The sequence below is a fragment of the Erythrolamprus reginae genome, chromosome 10, assembly GCF_031021105.1.
Source record: "Erythrolamprus reginae isolate rEryReg1 chromosome 10, rEryReg1.hap1, whole genome shotgun sequence".
Classification (NCBI taxonomy): domain Eukaryota; kingdom Metazoa; phylum Chordata; class Lepidosauria; order Squamata; family Dipsadidae; genus Erythrolamprus; species Erythrolamprus reginae.
In genome coordinates, this window is record NC_091959.1 from 21,366,466 (window position 1) to 21,388,040 (window position 21,575).

Here is a 21,575-nt window from a genome sequence, read left to right on the forward strand (position 1 = left end):
TCCTTGCCAACATCTGGCCAAGCATTCATAAACTCAATGAGGCAACGCCAATTCTTAATCTAATCAGGAGAGAAGAGAGACTCTGGGAAGTCCCCTATGGCTGGATGTTAATAGTGAATCTGGGTGACCTTAACAGGGTTTCTATGCTTGAGGTGCATCCGTTGGGACTTCCTCTAAAGTGTTCATGCCTCACCTCCTGAGTTATTTCCACCACATTGGCTATTGCATGAAATGACCCAATAAAGTCACTCTTTCTAGAGGTGACAAACTTTCTGGCTAGGGATGTGTGTGTGTGTGTGTGTGTGTGTGTGTGTCCGTCCAGGAAAAGAAAAGAAAGGTAAGAATACGCATGTTGAGATGATGTCAAGGCCTAACAAGAAATGCCCTCTTCAGAAGATGATGCAGCTGGTGATCCCAGCCTTTCGGATCAGTTGTGGGTTGCTCCCGGCTCAGACCAAATTGTTTGTTTGTTTGTTTGTTTGTTTGTTTGTTTGTTTGTTTGTTTACTTACTTACTTACTTACCTACCTACCTACCTACCTACCTACCTACCCACCCACCTACCTACCTACCTACCTACTTACTTACTTACTTACTTATTTATTTGGGTGTGGGTGTGTGAGTGTGTATGTATGCATGCATGTACAGTGGTACCTCTACTTACAAACTTAATTCATTCTGTTACCAGGTTCTTAACTTAAGAATCTTAAGTAGAAAAGTTTGCAAGAAGAAGCAATTTTTCCCATAGGAATCAATGTAAAAGCAAATAATGTGTGTGATTGGGGAAACCACAGGGAGGATGGAGGTCCTGTTTCCTCCCAGGAGATTCTTAGAGAGGCCCCACGGAAGCTTCTTCCTGCCTTTTCTGGTTACAGTTTCGGCGGCTCGGGTTTGTAAGTGGAAAATGATTCTTGAGAAAAGACAAAAAAATCTTGAACACCCGGTTCTTATTAAGAAAAGTTTGTAAGTAGAGGCATTCATAAGTAGAGGTTATATATATATATTAGATTAGATTTATATGCTGCCCTTCTCCAAGGACTCAGGGCAGCTTACAACATGTAAAGAAACAATATAACATCCTAAATCCAATTAATTAAAATTCATAATCTAAAAAAGCTAAAACCAATTAAAACTCTCATCCCCATTCAGTCAACTAGCTACAATACATTTGTCGGCCAGGGGGCAGTGTCTAGAAGCCCCAAGCCTTCAGACTCTTATGGAAGGCAAGGAGGGTGGGGCAGTACAAATATCCAGGGGGAGCTGATTCCAGAACGCCGTGGGCCCCACAGAGAAGGCTCTTCCCCTAGGCCCCGCCAAACGACATTGTCTAGTTGATGGGACCTGAAGAAAGCCAACTCTGTGGGACCTAACCGGTCGCTGGGATTCATGCGGTAGGAGGCGGTCCTGGAGGTAATCTGGTCCGATGCCATGTAGGGCTTTGTAGGTCATAACCAACACTTTGAATTGCGTCCGGAAGCCAATTGGCAGCCAATGCAGTCCACGGAGTGTTGGAGAGACATGGGCATGCCTGGGCAGGCCCATGACTGCTCGTGTGGCTGCGTTCTGCACAATTTGCAGTTTCCAAACACTCTTCAAAGGTAGCCCCATGTAGAGAGCTCTTCTTAGAACTGGCAGCACCAGCAGTGAGAGGCTCCACCCCCCCCACCCCCGGTATGCTTCTGCGCATGCGAACCAGTAGCAAAATTATTTATAACCCACCATTGTTTCAGATGTCAAAGAACCAAGCCCTGATACCAGCATGGAAAGTTTTAAAGCAGACTGTATTGGTCCCTGCCCTGATTCACAGAATTCTGCTCTAAAACTGGAAGCAAGACCTTCCCCTCCCAAAAGAACCTAGATAGTAACAGAAGGATAACCAGAGATTAGCCAGGTTAAAAAGTGGCTGCCATTCAAGGAAAATTTCTGAAGCTTTGGTCTGGATCATAGCAAAATCAATACTGCTTTGTTTTCAAAAATTACTAGCTGTAAATAGAAATATAGATTATTTCCATAGCGAGGAAGCAGGAATGGTTGAATCGAATGCTTTATTTAAAGAGGAAAATATGTTCTTATTTGGAGATCATTTCTGGAATTTGTGCTTGTGATGAAAAAAGAAATGAAACTTTGATTTTGATTTTGTTGATCAGAAAGATTTGGTATTATAGAAATGGCTAGTGATATATTAATATGTAAAAGCAAAAAGTTGAGGCTGGAGCATATTTATCTTGTATTGTGCTAAGAGGAGTTGGAAGTCAATGCCTCCTTTTCTTTCTTTTTATTTTCCTTCTTGTATTTCATACCCCCTTTTCCCATTCCCTATTGTTCCTGTAATTTCCTATTTTATTTTATTTCTATTTTACACATTTTTTTTAAAAAAGACTGCTTTACTTAACTATCCCTGGGTGAAAACTGTAGAAAACCACCGCTGCTTCAGACCGTCTCACCATAAAGTTACTTGTCTTGGGCCAACTTACGTGAATTCCTTGTTCCCTGGATCTGATAATGGCAGCCATCTTCCTCCTTGAACCTTGGTGTTAGATTTGCCAGCTGCAGGAACCTTGATTATTGCTACCATCTGCTTAGAGTTCTTCCTTTCTTTTTAAGTTTTGAAATCTTGTTTGAGCCAAGAGCTGGGTTGTTGCCTGAGACCGAGCATCAAACGGCATCCTCTTCAAATCAAGCATCTATAGTGACTGACATTGTTTGGAAGGGGCCAAGGAGGAAAAACATTTTTCCAATCTTTAAGGATAAACAAGCAATGCTTATGTATTTTTTTTTAATGATGTGGAAAATCATCACTATGAATAACGGAAAGCAATGCCCTATTAATCATGCACTATGAGGATTTCCTTCACAGAGACATTCATATTTGCTGTTTTAGCAAGTATGTTTCCCTGAGAATATTTTTTTTCTCTTTCATTTTTATTTGGAGTGAAATCCAGAAATCTGATGAGCAGAAATACAAACACTGTTTCTTCTCTTGTTTTCATTGTTTTCGTGTCTGTAGTAAGCTCTTAATTTGTCATGCAGCACTCTGCGATACTTGGTCTTGTTCTATCCAAGCATATATGTCAACATCGCTCTTGTATCAAAACAAATCCTGACAATTGATTGAAATCCATTTCCTTTCTTTTCCCTTCTGCCCATATGTTGTGCAAGCATCCTTACAGTTTCTCCAGCAGCTTATCAGACTTTGTGAAACTCAAGTGGTTTTCATACTATCTGTCACAGCAGGAAGGAGGCTCCAGGCTTCCCAGGAATGTGTCAGACTTGGTGCTTAGCTTGGCGCCAAGTAAAACAAACATGAGCAAAACATTTAAAGGATGCACACCCCATTCCAAATTCTTCCTAAATGCATGGAAGGAGCCACCCCCATTTTCCCAGGTATCCTGGGTAATGAGTGTTGGGTGGTTTCCAAAAAAAGAAAATACAGTGGTACCTCGGTACTCGAACGCTTCCTTTCTCGTACATTTCGGATAACGAACAAAATTTTCGGCAAAAATTTGCTTCGGTATCTGAACAAAAATTCAGATACCGAACAGCCAGAGAAAATTTTGCTCATTATCCGAAATGTAATCCCGGCAGCTTCAGGGGGCTGAGGAGCTCTCTAAGAGCTCCAAGCTGCAGGAAGGGTGGGGGCTGCTGCAATCTTGGCAGCTTCTGGGGGCTCCTTTCCTCATTGCTTCCTCTTATTACCTGTAAGCAGCTTCAAAAACTTTCTCCTTCCCTGTGGCTGCAACAGCGGCGATTTCCCTTCCAGTAGCAACAGCGCCGGGAACGTCACGTGATGAAGGGAAGCCGCCGGAGCCATCTCAGCAGTTGCTGCCGCTCCAGCAGCTTCCCTTCATTACGTGACTTCCTGGCGCTCTTGCTACTGGTAGGGAAGCCGCCGCTGTTGCAGCCAAAGGGGAGGAGAAAGTTTTTGAAGCTGCTTACAGGTAATAAAAGGAAGCAATGAGGAAAAGAGCCCCCCAAAGCTGCCGGGATTGCAGCAGCCCCCACCTTTCCTGCAGCTTGGAGTAGCAAATTTATTTATCCCATTGGAAATAAAGAAAATAGATTTAATTGGTTCCCAGCGAGTTAACAGGGGCTGGGAACCAATTAAATCCATTTCCATTATTTCCTATGGGATAAATAAATTCGGTACTCGACCAAATCGGTTCTCGACCACACTTCTGGAACGAATTGTGGTCGAGTACCGAGGTACCACTGTATGTCCAAGGTGTTTGGCTTACCTAAGCAATGGAGTTATAGTCTGGAGGCAAAAATGAAAGACGGTGTGTCAGCTCTCCAAATAGCATCTGAGAAATAAATCAGTTCCATTCCATTTCTCTCATCCAAGGTTCCATTTATTAACAGAGCCATGCTAGTTACACTGTAGCCATCCCGATACTTCCTTCCTTCCTGTACCCCACATAAGAACATAAGAAGAGCCATGTTGGATCGGGCCAAAGCCCTTTGAGTCCAGCATTCTGTGTCACACACTGTCCCACCAATTGTCCATGGGGATCTTGAGCAGAAAGAGAAGGCAAAACCCTCCCTTTCCCTTGACCCCCCAACAAATGGTACCCAAGGGAATCCTGCCTGCCTCAACCAACATAGAGGTGGCACTTGGACATCCATTTCAATAACCAATGATACACTTGGCATCCTTGTCTAATCCTGCCTTGAAGCTATCCAGGCTGACAGCTGTCACGACCTCTTCTGGACAACCCACCCAGGTTAAGGATCATCTCTCATCCCTACACCCACAAGTTCATCACGAGGACCAGTCCGGTTGCAGGGATTCCACCAACCTCCCATCTGCTGGTGCAGAACAAAGGATGACATTGGACTCTAAAAAAGGAATTTGTTGTAACTCATGCAACTACCCATCCCTGTAACAATGATACCATTCTACTGTGGCAGGCCAAAGTCTCTAACTCCAAATGATGGCTTCAGCCTGACACAGTAGTTGGGGCATTATTATTATCAAATAATGATGCATATTCAAATATTTGTGGCAGTTTCTTTTCCCACCAGTTTAAGTAAAGGGCTACAAGCAACTCTTTTTGAGGCAAGAATCATGATTTGGTAATAGCCTGATGCAATAACAAATTGGGGGGGGTTGGTCTGCATGAAAACCAACTTTCACATTAAGCCTTACATGCATATTTTGGCCAGATTCTTCAGAATGAGATAAAAGGGACCATCTGGCTCTGTTCTTCCAGACACTTCATCCTGCTTATCATCACCAGTTGGATTTTAATTAGAATTAAGCTTTACCTGACTGATAGTCATCCAGGTACGAATACTGTCCAGGCATTAATAGAGCATAGACACAACTACAGTTTCTATAAACCTCTGAGGGTTGTTGTTGTTGATTTTTGGCTCCTCCTGAAATTTTGCTATTTCTTTCTTGGACCCATTTCGATATATAATTTAGATCACTAAAGGTTTGTTAAATGTAAGAATTGCTTTCTCGTTCTCTAAAGGTTTTGAGCAAATTTATGCCATGAAGAACATGTATCTAACATAAAGCCTTCTGGATAATCCCATGCATTTGGGTGGAGGGTGGGAGGAAGAGAAGGGAAACTATGAGTGATCAAATGAATTGAATAAAAGGTCAGCAAAACCTTTCTGGAATTTGTTTCAGCCGTTTCTTCTGTGGGATTCAGCCCAGAGGATACAGGTGATGGCTTAAAACTTTGACATTCAAATATAGCCTGCGTCACTTCTGACTCCGGCTCCTTCCCCTGGTGGATTGGTTCTTCTAATAGAAGGAGCGACATGCAAAAGGCATTTTGGATGCGTGTGATATCCAGCTTTAAAAATAGTGTTATTTTAATAAGTGGTGTGGAAACAGCAGGGGAGAAAATGTGCTGCCTTTTGATTTCGCAGATACTTCTGTATGAATCTCAGTGGGAAACATGGCTTGTGCTCAACTCAAAGAGCATCTGATGCTTCTGAAAGCAGTAGGTAGAGCTGATTGCACGTCACGGAGTGCCTGTCCTTAATATTGCCCGCTAGTTTCATTTGTCCGTTCTGACAAAGAAGCTCCTTGTGCGCCTTTACGTTTCCTATTCAAATCACTGTGCTGATTCTTAGCTGCCCTGGGATTGTAATAAAAATGAGGAAAGATATCCTGCCATTGGGAGGACGAGCGAAGGAGGAAAGAGGGCAGGATTATGTCTCTTTCTTTGCACCGAAAATGAAGTCCATTCAGGTTTTAACCTTTTTCTGAGATGGAATTTACTTTTCTTTTCTTAACCAACCCAGGATTAGTTACCAACTGCCCTGGGACTACAGAAGAAGAAAAGTGATTCTGTTCCCATTCATCATCCAGAGGAACAAGGATTCTACCTCAGGCTCTTCCCTCCCTCCTATCTCTAATGGCTAGAATCAATTATTAGCTCTCTTGAGTATCATTAGAGCATCATGATGTATCACACAGATGAGCAGCTGGAGCCCACAAACCCTTTTATTCTGACCTCGGTGGACCCATCCCACTCCATCATTAAAACCCAATAACACATTATTCCAGTTCAATGAAATTTTAGGGGGAGAAAAAAAATAACTAAATATGTCTGGGGTGTTAATCCTGTGAATGAATAGCAAGCCTGGGAAACGCATTCCAAAGAAATAGGCAAAGCCTCAAAGAAATTTCCCCTCTAAAACACATTATTTCTTCTTTCGCTAATGAATTACTTTTAACACATCTCAAGAGCCTGGATCGGTGTAGGGAACCTCATAGCATGTGATCAGCATCTGCACAAATGAGCTCACAAGACCACATAGAACTATAAGTCTGCCTTATACAATCTGCATTCTAACCACTGTGGTGGCACAGTGGTTAAAATGCAGTACTGCAGGCTATTTCTGCTGACTGCAGGCTGGCTGCAATTTGGCAGATGAAATCTCACCAGGCTCAAGGCTGATTCAGCTTTCCATCCTTCTGAGGTGGATAAAATGGGGACCCAGATTGTTGGCATAACAACTGACTCCCTAAAGCACTTAGAGAAGGCTATAAAGCTCTATGAAGCAGTATATAAGTCTAAGTGCTATTGCTATTGCCATCTAAAGCACTATGAAGTGGTATATAAGGGTAAGGGCTAAGTGCTATTGCTAAGTGGTATAACTCTGCCTACCACCAGCAGTTTGATCCTGATCTCTCAAGATTGACTCAACCTTCCATCCTTTGAGGTTGGTAAAATGGGAACCCAGATTGTTTGGGGCCAATAAGTTGACTCTGTACTGCTTAGAGAAGGCTGTAAAAACACTGTGAAGTGGTAGATAAGTCTAAGTACTATTGCTATTGCCCCTAGAACAAAATCAGGGTAAGACCAGCCAATGTTTAAAAGCCCGTCATTTTGCACCTTGGTTTCCTCTCATGTCTGACTCAGTTGTATGCGGTTGAGGTTCTAATGCAGCATTTCAGTATATGGGAAATGGTTTCCCTTTGAAGTGCAACATAGTGCAACTTAGCCTGACTAAAGGATGAAATGACTTCATTTCAAATTCCAAAGACTATCTCCAGCTATGGTTTGTCTAGACTGGACTCCCAGTTTATCAAACAAGCTTTAGGAGAAAAGCACATAAACCAGTGAAGGAGGTCAGGGATATCTGTTTAGCCAACTAGATCAGCCGAAGCACTCAGATTGCCTTTGGATCACGGAGTAAGCTGGATGTAACATCTCTCACCAGAATAACTATGAGAGGTTTTTCCTTTATATCTAACATTTTTAGCAAGATCAAAGAAGTGCAGAATAGGTTATCATCCTTCATCAGATGCGTGCCATGTATTGTTGAGTTTTAAAGGAAGTTTTGTAATAGAATTGAGTATTGAGTATCCCACTTGCTGGTACAAAGGCTCTGTTTCTAGGGCGCTAATCCAATCACTTAGCATAGTATATGAATCCAGACATTGAATTTATAAATCGTAATTTATGGCCGGGTGTGGAGTGTGAGCCTAAGAAATTGAGCCGTGTTCATAATTCATGGTTAGATGACAGAGCTTAAAGTGATTGGTTGACTATATCATGTACACTAATTGGTTTATATTGACTGTTGTCAACTTTGATCCTCTTAAATGCTTTTTGACTTGAGATCCATTTCAAACCAGGGAATATGCAGGATAGAATTGATGGGTTTAGCATCAAAGACATTTGGAGGCACTTAGCTTGGTGAAGCTGCAGTGATGTGGTGGTGGTAATGATTTTGATGGAGGTGGAGGCATTCTTGTGTCTGAAGGAGAGCATAAATCTAAGAATTAGTGAAGCAGGCTTTATAGCAACAAATGGAAAAAGAAGATTTACTTGCAAGAAATACAGCATAGGAATAGGCAAAACCTAGCCCGTGATTAAATACATCCTGCCAAAAAGAGAGCCAAAAATTGTGCCTAGAAATATCGGCAGAAAAAAGTGACTCCCAGATTAGCAATTACTTAGCCAATGAGTAGAAACAAAATTAGTTAACTCTTTATTTACTGCTCCTTTGTGATCAATTGCTCATGAAGTGCTGAATAATCAGTGCCAACATATTCATATTGATGGTCTATACTTTCTGTGGGAAGTCAAATAACTGTCATAGGGGAATTTTCTCTTAAAGGTGAGCCTGTGGCATGCGAAGGGCACATGAGGCATTGTCCTATGTCAGCTCTAGCATGCATGTGTGCCCTGGCCAGCTGACTTTTGGCCCTTTTGGCTGTTTTTGCTCTCTCCGGGCTTCAGGAAAGCCTCCTGAACCTTAGGGCCGACAAAAAACGGGCCAATGGGCCAACTGGAAGCATAGTTCTGAACTTCTAGTTGGCTCATTTGGCCATTTTTTGCCATCCCCAGGCTCCAGGAGTCTGGTGGCTTCAGTGAGGCCTGTGCACATGTGCAGGAGGAGGGCAGTGGAGGGGTATTGTGTGCACACAAAGGGAGAAACGAGAGGGTTGTGTGCACATATGGAGAGGAGAACATTGCATTATGGGTGTGGGCCTGCACATGATCACTCTTTTGACACCTGAGCCAAAAAAAAAGGTTAACCATCACTGATCTAAAGCATGACGATCACAAGTCATCAATGGTTCTGTGGCCAAGGATAGACATGCACTTGGGATTTTCCATACTCATTTCAATCACTTCACTATTCTTATTTAAATATTGTTTTATTTCTTAAAGGAGCTTTCATGGAGATATCCCAAAAGTGCCTTTCCAAAAGGGAACTGAACTTTGTTAGTTTTTTTTCCCTTGAAAACAATTTGCTTCTCATCCAAGAAGCTTCTTCAGTTCTGAATTGAATATTTTCAAGGAAAAGAAAAGCCAAGAAAGTCCAGGTTTCCTTTTAGAAACAACCTTTGGGGACATCCATGACCTGGATAATTGAGAACCTCCATAGATATTTAGCCCAGAAGATAGTTCTGTGGAGAACAGTTTCACACTTCCTGTAGAAATTCAATCTCCAGATGTAGCTCTATTTTAACCCAATTTGTATTTTAATCTTTATTGCCAAACTCAAACATTAGATGAAGTTCTATTCTGGCCATTACATGTAAATAACTTCTGTTTTCTTTAGACATCCAACTATTGTTGTGCTATGGTAGTAGAACAGTAGTGATGAGAGGCTTATATTACCTCACCAATGGCTAGATGGTTCTATAGAAGTTCCTAGAAGTTAGCACCAAGAGCCATCCCAGAATTTGATTTTCTTCGCCACAGCAACTTCTCAATCAGAAAAAAAGTACAATTGATCTCCAAGGCATAAGGAAACAACCATACAAAAACTTTTCTGTGGCTTCATGATTCCTTTGAGCATTTTATGAATGTGTGAAGAGTTTTTGTTTCTTTTTTAAAGGACGCCAACTTTATGGGCAGGAACATCATAATGAAGAATAAAAATCAAAGTAACAGCCTTGGGAAACACCCCATTGTAATTGCTTCCACTTTGTTTAACCTGCTCAAAGTCCCATCTGTTGCTTTTAGTAAACCTGACAGCTCAGGTATAGGAGCTGGGGGGGGGGGGGAGACATAGCTGGAGGATTACTTTTAGCACACTTGAATTCACTTCAAATCAAATCAGGACTTTAGTTTTTTAACTCAACAAAAATCACCAGACTGTTCTTTTGGATTTCTTTCCTTTGCTGGAGTAGAGTGAAGTTAAAAGGAGGAGAATATTATTTTTATGAATTTAGCAACACCAGTGTACAAACAGCATGTCATCATGCAGTCTCCTTGCCCCAAGGAACATCCAGGATAAATTTTGAACAGAGAGACAAAAGAGTAGCAGTGGATACAAAGCAATCTCCTAAATAGCTTGAACCAAAAGCCAATAAAACATTTGAGAGCTGTGTTTTGTAGATCCAAAGGTGCTTTTTTTTCAAGAGGCAACTGGACTTTCTGGTTTCACTTTGAAGGCATTTCACTTCCCATCCAAAAAGCTTCTTAGATGAGAAGTGAAACATCTTCAAAGAAAAACCAGGAGGTTCAGTTGCCTCTTGATAAAAGACCCATGACCTGGATGACTGAGAATCTCCATAGACATGTATTTTGTAGCGTAAATGCATTCCTTAGAAAAAAGATGGTGATGGATGAAGGAAAGAGGATGGAGGAACGTAGAGAATATCTTGGAAGCTATTTGGGAGAAAGACTCGGGGCAAAGAGAAGCCGTCAAGAGTCAGGAAAGCAGAGTTGCACAAATTATGAACTGGGGAGGTCTGGTTTCATTGTCTTCAGAAGCTAATTCTTCCCATTATTAGATGAGCTTTCCTCCAGAGGATGCATGTACAGAGAAAGACATGAATAGGCCTTTGGTTATCAACCTGGCAAGCCAATCTTTGGCCAATGAAGGTTTGTTTGTAAATGGAGAGGCTACACAGATGGGAGCTGGTGCATTAGCCCCACACAAATAATAAGAAGCACCAGCTTTTTTGTGGACAAAATGAGGGAAAGAAAATTAAGTCCACTGAGCAATAGAATATTCCAGGTGCTCTCTCTGAGGATAATAGTTGGCATTATCTACCTTGTTACCAGTTCGTCTGCACATGTATGCTCACAGAATGCTCTCTGCATCATAATAGCTTTACAAACACACAGTGGCAATGCCCTGCGGCTGGGTATAAATAAATTGACGGTCTCCTTTCCCTACTAATTTAGGCAGCAAGCTGTTGGACAGCATATTAATTGGAGCTATTGTGAACAGTGCAAAGAGCAAGCCCAGAAGCTGGCTCAGGTTTTGATTTATAAATCTGTGTTGCTTTTAAACTCTCCTCCTCCTATGTTTATGCCTTTTTAGCAAGTGCATACTCAGGAAAACACACTATCCACATTTAGGAGGGGTGGAGGAAATATGGAAATCTTTAAGCAACAGCTAGCAACAGGGTTGCCTGGATTTGGAAGCTAAACTAAGGTGGGTTTGTTTAGTCCTTGAATGTGGAATGAGGCTCCGGTTTGTAACGTAGACTGGAAAAAGGCAATTGCACATCATTTTAGTGTCGCTGTTAAAAAAGCCCTAGGTCTAGTGGTTAAGGGACTAGAGTAGAACATATGGGCTCATGAGTTCATCATCCCAACTTAGCTATGAAATACAGCTGAGAGACTTCAGACCAGTCACTCTCTCTTAGCCCAACCCGTCTCACAGTTTGTTTATTTTTTTATTTATTTGATTTTTATGCCGCCCTTCTCCTTAGACTCAGGGTGACTTACAGCATGTCAGCAATGGCACTGTTTAAACAGAGCCAGCTTATTGCCCCCACAATCCAGGTCCTCATTTTACCCACCTCGGAAGGACGGAAGGCTGAGTCAACCTTGAGCTGGTGATGAGGTTTGAACCGCTGACCTACAGATCTACAGTCAGCTTTAGTGGCCTGCAGTACAGCACTCTACCTGTTGTGCCACCCTGGCTCTTGTTATGACTGTTGTTGTCTTTGTGGGGAAAATAGGAAGAGGAAGGTGTGTCGGATATGTTCACTACCTTGAGTTATTTGTAAAAAAAATGAAAAAAATGAAAAAAGGGAGGAATACAAACAAATAAATAAAATTAACAAGAAGTGTCCCATTTAGTAAACCTGTGTCAAGCAACTCTGCTCTACTCTGTGGCATTGACCGAATCAGAATCATTACCAACCCTTTTGCTCAAAAACTCCCCCAAACGTCTATTTCTACCCTTTGATTCACAGTGGGATAACTCAACATGAATGGCTATTTCCATTCTGGCAGAACGTATATGCAGAAGCCCCTTTTAGTGTCTGGATGAAAGCAGGGTAGTTGGTTCTTCTCATCAGTCACTTCAGAAGAGCGCTGCTTTGACGAGGCGATTTCCTTCAAAGAGGCGCTTTGAATTGAAGCCTTCTTGCATTGAAGCGCACCTAAAGTTTAGTTTATTTCTGAATAATTTTAATAACAGTTGAAAAGCCGGGCGTTGTGCCAACATTTTCAGGGACAGCCTGGGTTGAGAGGAGGACTCAGCTGAGGGAGCCGACATAGATCTACGTACACAAGCGAAAGACAAGCATTTAGTGATCATTAAGTGTCTTCGGTGTTTGGAGAGAAGAAATCACGATTGAGGGAATTCATTTCAATGTTCCTTCAAGTCTGCCTGGGGCAACATTTCTCTTAGTTCACTGCAGCAAGAAAGTAAAGAAAGGGGTCTACTAAGGTAGCTGAGGTTTGGGAATCTGAAGGATCACTAACTTGCAGGTTGTAAGACATCTCTCTTTGTATCCAAAAATCACTGCCTGCGTGTTTTCCTGCCCACAGCCTGCCAAAGGCTCTTTGTTTTCATCCACTTCTACATCCATTTGGAAAATTTTGTGAACAATCGTTTGCCTTTTTTCCTTTCTTGGGAGCAGTGCAGGTAAAACAAATGAACTAAGCTACTGTTGATGATGGAATTTCCCTCTAGGTTCTAACGTTAATTTTCTCTCCCTGAGTCTATGTTTTTGTTTTTATCTTTTATATTTTTTGCTTCTAGGGTCTTCAGATGGGAACTGCGGAACTGGAGGAGATGGGTGCCAAATTCTGCCTTGGACTTCTGGTCCTTCAGCTTAAATCCCTGCCATGCAGCAAGAAGGTGATGACCCAGGCAGAGACTCTATTGGACATGGAAGAGGAAATTGCTGATCTCCAGTCACAAAGGTCAGGCCAGTAACAATTTATCTGAAACCAAACTAGTTGTTGGCTTTCGAGGTAGCAGAAAATGGGACCTTTATGTACTATTCTTGCATGCTGTCTGTGTGTGTGTAAGTGTGTATGTGTTGATGTTTTCTTGGCCTTTTGTAATCTGACATACAAATTAAAGCAGCTAAAAGGCGCTTTCTAGTTCCATAGACTGTAAGACACTGAGTAGGTTTACATTACTAGGAGATATCTAATGCAAACAGAAAGATAAGGATGAAAATGCAAAAGTTGCTTTGAGATGTTCTTTATTCTATTTTCAGGTTCCTGGTAATAATACAATTGAATGCAGATGTATGACAACTTTTGTATTTTCGGCCAGCCATAGAAGCATGAGAGGATAGGTCCACGGCTTTGTATCTATCATCGTCCTCCTTTTGTGATTTGACATTCTTGATTGGGTTGTGAAGGATTCTCTGAATCATGTTGTTTCGTTTCTGTATTGCTTTGATGTTTGATGTTACTAGGATGTAGATTTCTATGCCCTACAATAGTTACTTGGCTTTTTGTATGTTTTGGGCTCTGCCCAGGATAGCTATGGCTCATCCTTTGCCTACAGGGAGGATAGTGAGGGTTTCGTCTTCCTTGAGTATTTAGCAGATGATCTGATTTGAATTTTGGGTGATGTTCCTCTTTGAATTGCTTCTTATTTGATATTCTTCTGATCATCTGGATTGTCTGTCTGATGATTCCACAAATCTCTCTGGCAAATCCTATGGTTTTAAATTCTGTTTCTACTGCTGCAAAAAAACCCATAACTGACTAGTATCATCTGTGTTAAGAGTTGAGCTCTTTCTGGAGCATACTGTGTTCCAACCATGGAGAGTGGACAGCTGGACCTGCTGGCCACCCATTTGAGTTCAGGAACTTATTTTCTTCTGGAGTTTAGCTTGAGTAGCTTGATTTGGAGTTCCCCCCCCCCCTTTTTTTAACTTGGTGTAGAAATGTAGTTTTGATGATGGTTGTCTGCATTACTCTGTGTTATGGAAGTTGTGGTTTATCTATGGTGGGTATGCTGGTATTTAGCCTGAGATGAGCATCCACAATCATTAGTCATATCATTTTCGGCTGCTTTGTTGAGCTATTTTCCATCCAGCTGTGCAAGTTATTGGAGGTTTGTATCTGATTATGAAAATTGCTTTGCTGTTACATTCCAAACCAGCTCAGAGTGGCATATCAGAAAAACAACAACTATAAACACCAGAACAAGCAACAGCAAAAATACATTTAAACAAAAAAAAAATCAACAAAAAATAACCATTTAATATAATAACAAACATGTTTATCTAACGATGAATGGGAAATACATAGGAAAAAGGAATTATATTTTATATTTATATTTTATGTATATAATATAATTATACTATACTATATTATACTGTACTGTATATTATATAAGAGAACATGATTAGCAATTTCAAAATGATAACAAAAAACAGACATCAGATTTCTTCTAAAATCTCATGATGTGCAGGTTCATCATCCTTAAGGATAAACCCAACCCCCCATTTTTCCCCTAATCAGGTTTGCCAAAATCTAATAAGCAAGGTTGTTGATCCCATCCCCGTTTGTTGACACTGACCAAAATGTATGCAAACCTCAGTTCATTGTTCCCAGTAGACTCAAATTGTTTTACTTGAGAGAAGAGAAGGACCATCTGTATTTAACAGAACCAGTCATTCAAACTGATTGGAGCAGGAATCAACCTTAAGTTGGAGGTTCTTGTAGGAACTGAATTGCATTGCCAAATCAGCTATGACTTGTTGGTAGAGACAGTTTTCGTGCTGGGCATGATTGTTCTTATTGTAATTCCCAATTACTGCAATCTTATCACAAAGATGTGCCTTATGTGAACTCTTCCTTGCTATCTCCTTTGCCCATCAGTTCACATGTGGTTGGTCTTTACCAGATTTAAAATCTCCAGGTTAGTAGTTTGCAATAGACCAGTAGGGACAGATGAAAGTCCCATGAGATAAGTCCAAACAGGAGTATGGTGGCTAACAAATAAGCAGTTATCTTAACTCCTCTACAAAAAATGGAGAAAGATAGAGCATCAAGAACCATGGTGGCACAGTCATTAGAATGTGGTATTATAGGCTAACTCTGCCCACTGCCAGCAGTTCAATCCTGACCAGCTCAAGGTTGATTCAGCCTTCTCTATCCTTCTGAGGTTGGTAAAATGAGGACCCAGAATTTGGGCAGAAATGTGCTGCCTTTGTAAATCACTTAGAGAGGGCTTGTGGAATGGTATATACTAAGTGATATTGCTATCAATTTGCAAGGCATTCCAGTGATTTTTTTTTTTTTGGTGCTGTTGTTGAAACAATTCTTCTACCATGTTTTTCATCCAGCACAAGACTGCATTGGCTCTTCCTTCTTCATATCAAAACTGTTCCTTAATTTATGTTGGGCTCTTAGTCTTGCTCTTCAGGGATGCTTTAGCAGTCATTAGCAACACCTGTTCTTGATGCTGGAGACCATATTTACTGTCTTGGTATTGTGCTTAATATTTCTAGCAGGTGGAAGGAAGGAAGGAAGGAAGGAAGGAAGGAAGGAAGGAAGGAAGGAAGGAAGGAAGGAAAGAAAATAGAGAAATTTCTTTAGCTTACTTATGCTGACTACTACAGATGAATGTAGAAATGATGCATTTATGTGAGTTTCAAATCCAAAGCTAGCCTGACAAGTAATTGGTGTCATTAAAGGGAATCATTAGGATCTGAATAGATGGGTGCATATCAGGCATAAATCAGGATTCCAGCTTTAGAATTTAGAGCTGTTAAAGGCTTTGAGCAAAATAACTTCGAGCAAGGAAGGCAAAATTCAGACATTTGGGAAGCCAACAAATGATAACATGCATCAGATTGACTGAAGGAGGTCAAAGTTTCAGAACCCAAGTTTTCTGAAAAGATTCAGAATTAAGTCTGTCTGTACTTGGAAAAGAATTGCACTGTGCTTATGTCATACTCCTTAGTTAAAAATTCTTTGAAATTCTGGCAACTCCTGCATCCTTCCATATTAATGGACAGATCGACTGGAGAAAGTATCTTTCAGAACTGAGTCAGTATGCTAATTTCTCATAATGCTTTTCTTTTTATTATTAAGATTTTGCAAAATGTCTTTTAAAAAGTTGGCAGCTGGCAGTCTGTGGGCCAAATCTGTCATTTCTCAGTATGATTAATGTTGGATTCTTTTTATAGTCTGCAAGATAATATTCTAACCAACAGGATTGGGATTATTTAAATTAGTGTCTTCCATCTTCTTACTAATAGCAGCAGTGCCTCTTTTTAAAAAACCTCCTCTCTATGTGTATTGCACACATTCTGAACAGTGCTTTCTGTCATCTAACACTTCAAAAATTTGCACTAACAAGTACAGATGTTCCACCATGGTACAAAATAGCCACATCTGCAAGATGGAAATATTCCCACCGATAGCCTGATAAATGTAGCTAATTTACAGTGGCATCTCTTAATTCAGAGATAGGGCAGATCTCTGTACAGTCATCTTGGGATGGACCTTGTCCAAATATTTCTTCCATATAATTAGCTATTGATACTCTTTGTAAGCCTCGTGTTCTCTTGATTTCCCCTACCTAATATCAATGAGATGAAATGTTTTAATTTCATTTCTTACTAACCAAATCAGCTCATTTTAGCATTGAATCTCCTGGAATGAATATGTTACTGATGTGACCATTCAAAAACACACCCCAAATTCAAGTATTTTCCATGTGGCTTGCCAAAATGTTCAATTCTGAGGATTCATCTGAAGTATGAGCAGATTAATGTGCTTCCCCATGATCGGAATAATCTTTTTCCAGGTCTGTTTTGAATGCCTTCTGACTGTGTTTCACCGAAGTCATCTGCAGCTGTTATTTCTGACCCCATATCTTAGGACTGAAGCAGCCACAAATCCTTTTCCTTTGCAACTCTCAAAGATTCTGTCGCATGTTTTAGTGACATTGATATAGTGACACAAGCAAGGATCACTTTCCCGAGACAAGCCTTTCAAGATATATGATACCCCAACCTTAAAGAAGAGCATCCTGCCAAAGTTCACCCTCTTAGAGTCCACCTCCTAGAGTTGTGGGTGCTCCATTGATAGTGAGAGCGATCAACCAGTGGAACATCTTACCTGTGGAGGTTGTTGAAAGCTCCAACACTTGAGACTTTCAAGAAGAGATTGGATGTCCATTTGTCTGAAATGGGGTAGGGACTCCAGCTTGAGCTGGGGGTTGGACTAGATGGCCTACAAGGTTCCTTCCAACTCTAGTGATCTGATTTAATCTAATTGATGGAGGTTTTCAAATAAAGATTGGACATTCATTTCTCCACAGTGGTATGAGGTCTCCTGCCTTGAGCAGGTGGCTGCACTAGAAGACCTCCAAGGTCCCTTCCAGTCCCATGAATCTATGAAATTATTGTTGATCCATCAATAGTTGCTCTGGGCCATTGCTGAAGCATCTCTTAATGCAAGGTTTGCAATCTTATTGACAGGCAAAGGTGTCAGAGGGATGTTCTCATTGATGTCCAGAATCATACCTGTACTATTTTGGCAGCTCCGGCACTCAGAAAGTGTCTAATGCTAAACGTATCCCTCCCTGACTCCATCACCACAGCTAGAAGCTACCTTGTCTTCCGGTCCAACCATGAAACCCGCGGAGGAGGCAGAGTAGCTATAGTCTACAAAAAGATACTAAACCTAAAAAATATCCAAGTTACACATTATCTCACCCTTCCTAAAACCATCGCCTGTGTTCTGTCCTTAAATATCACACTTCACTTCCTCCTATGTTACAGAGCCCCAGACTATGACATCACACATGCAAACAAATTAACCTTGCTGCTAACGTGAACCGACCCAAACTTGACTGTAGAAAATACAACTTTAGCAACAGAGTGGTTAATGCCTGGAACTCACTACCTGACTCTGTGGTTTCATCACCAAACCCCCAAAACTTTAGACCATCCACTTTACCTGACCTCACCTGATTCCTAGGAGGTCAGTAAGGGGCATGCATAAGTGCACTAGTGTGCCTACTGTCTCTGTCCCAATGTTCCCTCTTATTGGTACCCATCTCATGTATATAAACAGTGTTATATCTATGTATATTACAAATACGTACTTGACAAAATAAATAATATTTTGCTTGGACCATTACCTTTTCTCCTGAGGCTTATCAGATCATCTGATGTTGCCGTCATGAACTCTCCCCAGTCCCCTTAAACCTCTAAGAGTTGTCTCACCTGGGAAGATGAAGTGCCAGCAACCACATTGGACATCTGATTTTTTTTTTTACAACAACTTTCATGCCTCATTTGCCAGAAAAACTATTAGATCCTCCTCGAAGCTCTCTGCATTCTTTTGCATTTGTTATCACCACCAGCAAGGAGATGGTAATTGGGACTGTTTCCCCTTTTCAGCAGAATCCAGAGTGAAACAAAACCTCTTTTTAAGTATGCCTCTCTACTTCTCTGCTGCCTCCCCACTTTCTCAGCTTGACTGTATAACATAACCCCCCACTTTTTTTTTTGCTCCCCTGTTGTTTCTTCAGTGAACATGGACTTAAAAATCTTTTTTATGCACTGCAGGGAATAATATGGTATTTGTTTCCAGGATGATGCTTATGTATTGGGCTCAAGTTGGCTCAAATGGATTTTAAGGTGGATTAGTGGCACTGGAGAGAATAAATTATTCTAAGTGGAGACACCCCCCCCCCCCAAAACAAAAAGCCCTTCTTATTAACTTAGTGTCCACTCCTTTTTCCCCCTTATAGGCTAGCAATGGCTGAACCTGTAGAAAAAATTCTTATTTGTACCCTATGACAACCAGTAAGTGTTGTACCTCAAGATTCTTGACAAATGTATCTTGTCTTTTTATGTACGCTGAGAGCATCTGCACCAAAGACAAATTCATTAAGTGTCCAATCACATTTGGCATAAAGAATTCTATTCTATTCTATTCTCTATTCTATTCTATAATACATTCTGTTCTGTTCTATACTGTTCTGTACTATATTGTTTCTATTCTTGACAAATGTATATTTTCTTTTATGTACACTGAGAGCTTCTGCACCAAAGACAAATTCCTTGTGTGTCCAATCACACTTGACCAATAAAGAATTCTATTCTATTCTAAAACAAAGACAGTCTTGGAGGCTTAGGTGTGTTTCATCTACAATTTAGCATCCTCCACACAGTCCTCATTGTTTCTTCCGTGGGTTATTGTTTATTGTTTAGCGTATAGTGGTGATGCATGAACCAGGAGACTACAGTGTTAATATTTAGGAGTTGTTTGGTTGCTGATGATTGCTGGTCTGTTCTGTGCATGCCCATGCACTATCCAGAGGGCACCACAGGGGGCGAAGAAGCGTAATGGCATTCTGCAGTGCCATTTGGAGCTTTTCCCACCATCAACATCACCTTACATGCAACCATCGCTTTCAGGCAGGTCCGGCACTGATTGAATTCGTACTGCTGCTTGAAGCCTTGTTTTGTTCCCACCAAAGTGCTACCTATTTCTCTACTTGCATTTGCATACTTTCAAACTGCAAGATGGGCAGAAACTGAGACAAGTGATGGGAGCTTCACTCCATCTTAAAGGGCTAGGACTCGAACTGCTAGACCACTGTCCTTCTCTGGCACCTTTAAACCACTGAATCATTGCATCTCTTTCTTTCACAGGCATTAATTAGGGATAGCATACTTCAGCAACATATAAAGAGCCACAACAATACCACAATTCAAACACATGGATTTAGAAGTAGAATTCCTTTGCTGGGCTTTGTTCCATTCTATTGATGTCTATCTTTGAGCCATGGTATATTCAACCCTCTTCCCATTTGTTCTTTCCTGCTTTTGATCTTTCCCTATTCTCCCCTCTCCTGCCTTCCTTCCCTTTTCACTTTTCTTCATCTATCAAAAACGAGTGACAGAAAATCACTTGATTCGAGGGTTCAGGGGTTTCAAACAGTTAATTGATTTGGCTTATTTATTTTAATCAATTAGCCAGCACAGAAAAACCAAGTATATAAAGTATAAAATATAAATGTATGGCATTCAGTCTGGATTTTGATACACCAGTTATCTCAAATTATTTCTGCCAAGCAAATATGTTCCAGCATTGTGGGGATATTCCAGGTCCTCTCCTTTTAAATTTGCCAACTTGTGCGACCAAGAAAATACTTCTTCTCAGTTCCATCCCCCACCCTCTGAAAAAGCATCCTTTGAGAGATGAAGATACTGCCCCATCCTCTGGTGTTCTGAAAGCTTTGGAAACTTGGCTTTGGCCCAAGGCTTGTGGTTTATCCTTATTACTTTCTAATAGCCCTCAACCTATGGTCACAGTTGAGCCCAATTTTTTTGTTGCCAAGTAAGACAACTCTTAAATGGATTTTGCTCCATTTTATAACCTTTCTTACCATGATTGTTGAGGGAATCACTGCAGTTAATGACATGGGTCAGGAGTGGGTCAGAAGTGTGTTCCTCCCAGTTCAAACTGGTTCGCCCAAACCGGTAGCGACCCGTTGGTGATGTCATGATAACATCACCCAACTGGATTGGTCTAACCTTAACCCTTGACATGAGTGACGTCAAGTTGGCTATGCCCACTCAGTCACATGATCACCCAGTCACATGACTACAAAGCCACTCCCAACAAGTCACATGACTGCCAAAGCACTCCCACCCAATCACATGACCATGAAGCCACACCCACAAAATAAGCCACACCCTCAGAGCGGAATTAAAAAAATGGAACCCACCCCTTTCATCCATGTCGAGTGAATCTGACTTTTCCCATTAACTAGCAAAAGATGACCGTGTGACCTTAAGTCATTGCAACCATTATAAATGCACTCTATTCTGAAATTTATCACGTGACCATGGGGATGCTGCAGTGGTTGTATGAAAACTAAGATGGACTTTCAGAGAAATTGACTATATATTTCTTTCTAGGTGGAATGGTGTGATCTACCCAAACTGCATTTGGGGAGATATGAACAAGCCATCTAATTTGGAGTCTTCTAGCATTTGTCTTAGAACATTTCTCAGCAAAAACATTGCAGGTGGGGAAAATCTGTATACCAAAGTGCAGATGTGTGCAAAAGGTTGCATCGAAAACAAAAGACCATGTGAGGAAGTAGGGGGTGAGCGTTCTTACAAAATGCACTCATTGCAGAGAATTGCGCATAAGTTAAATGATTATTTCCATCTGGGTGTGGAGGCTTTAACAGACCGAGGTTGGCTTTTTGGAATGAATTAATGACTGTATGCATAGACTGCTGACTTAGACAGAATGAGGCGTGATCCTTACGTCTCTATCGCGGGCTCTGTTTGCAAGAGTATAATCTAATCTTTCCTCGAATCTCCTCTTGTGCTTAATTTGTGGCCCTAGATGACAAGATGCCCTGTGCTGCTGGCACCATTCAAAAGAGAATTTTTCA

The 21,575-nt window shown here is 41.1% G+C and overlaps 1 protein-coding gene across 1 annotated transcript in view; it reads left to right on the forward strand.

The window, feature by feature from the left end:
- AGBL1 (AGBL carboxypeptidase 1) overlaps positions 1–14,375 on the forward strand; it is a 376,387-nt gene extending 362,012 nt beyond the window's left edge. Inside the window, exon 19 of the mRNA XM_070763167.1 lies at positions 12,930–14,375. Within this exon, the coding sequence (XP_070619268.1) occupies positions 12,930–13,106 (177 nt within the window). The 3' untranslated portion in view covers positions 13,107–14,375. The remainder of the gene's footprint in view (positions 1–12,929) is intronic.
- The last annotated feature ends 7,200 nt before the right edge of the window (positions 14,376–21,575 follow it).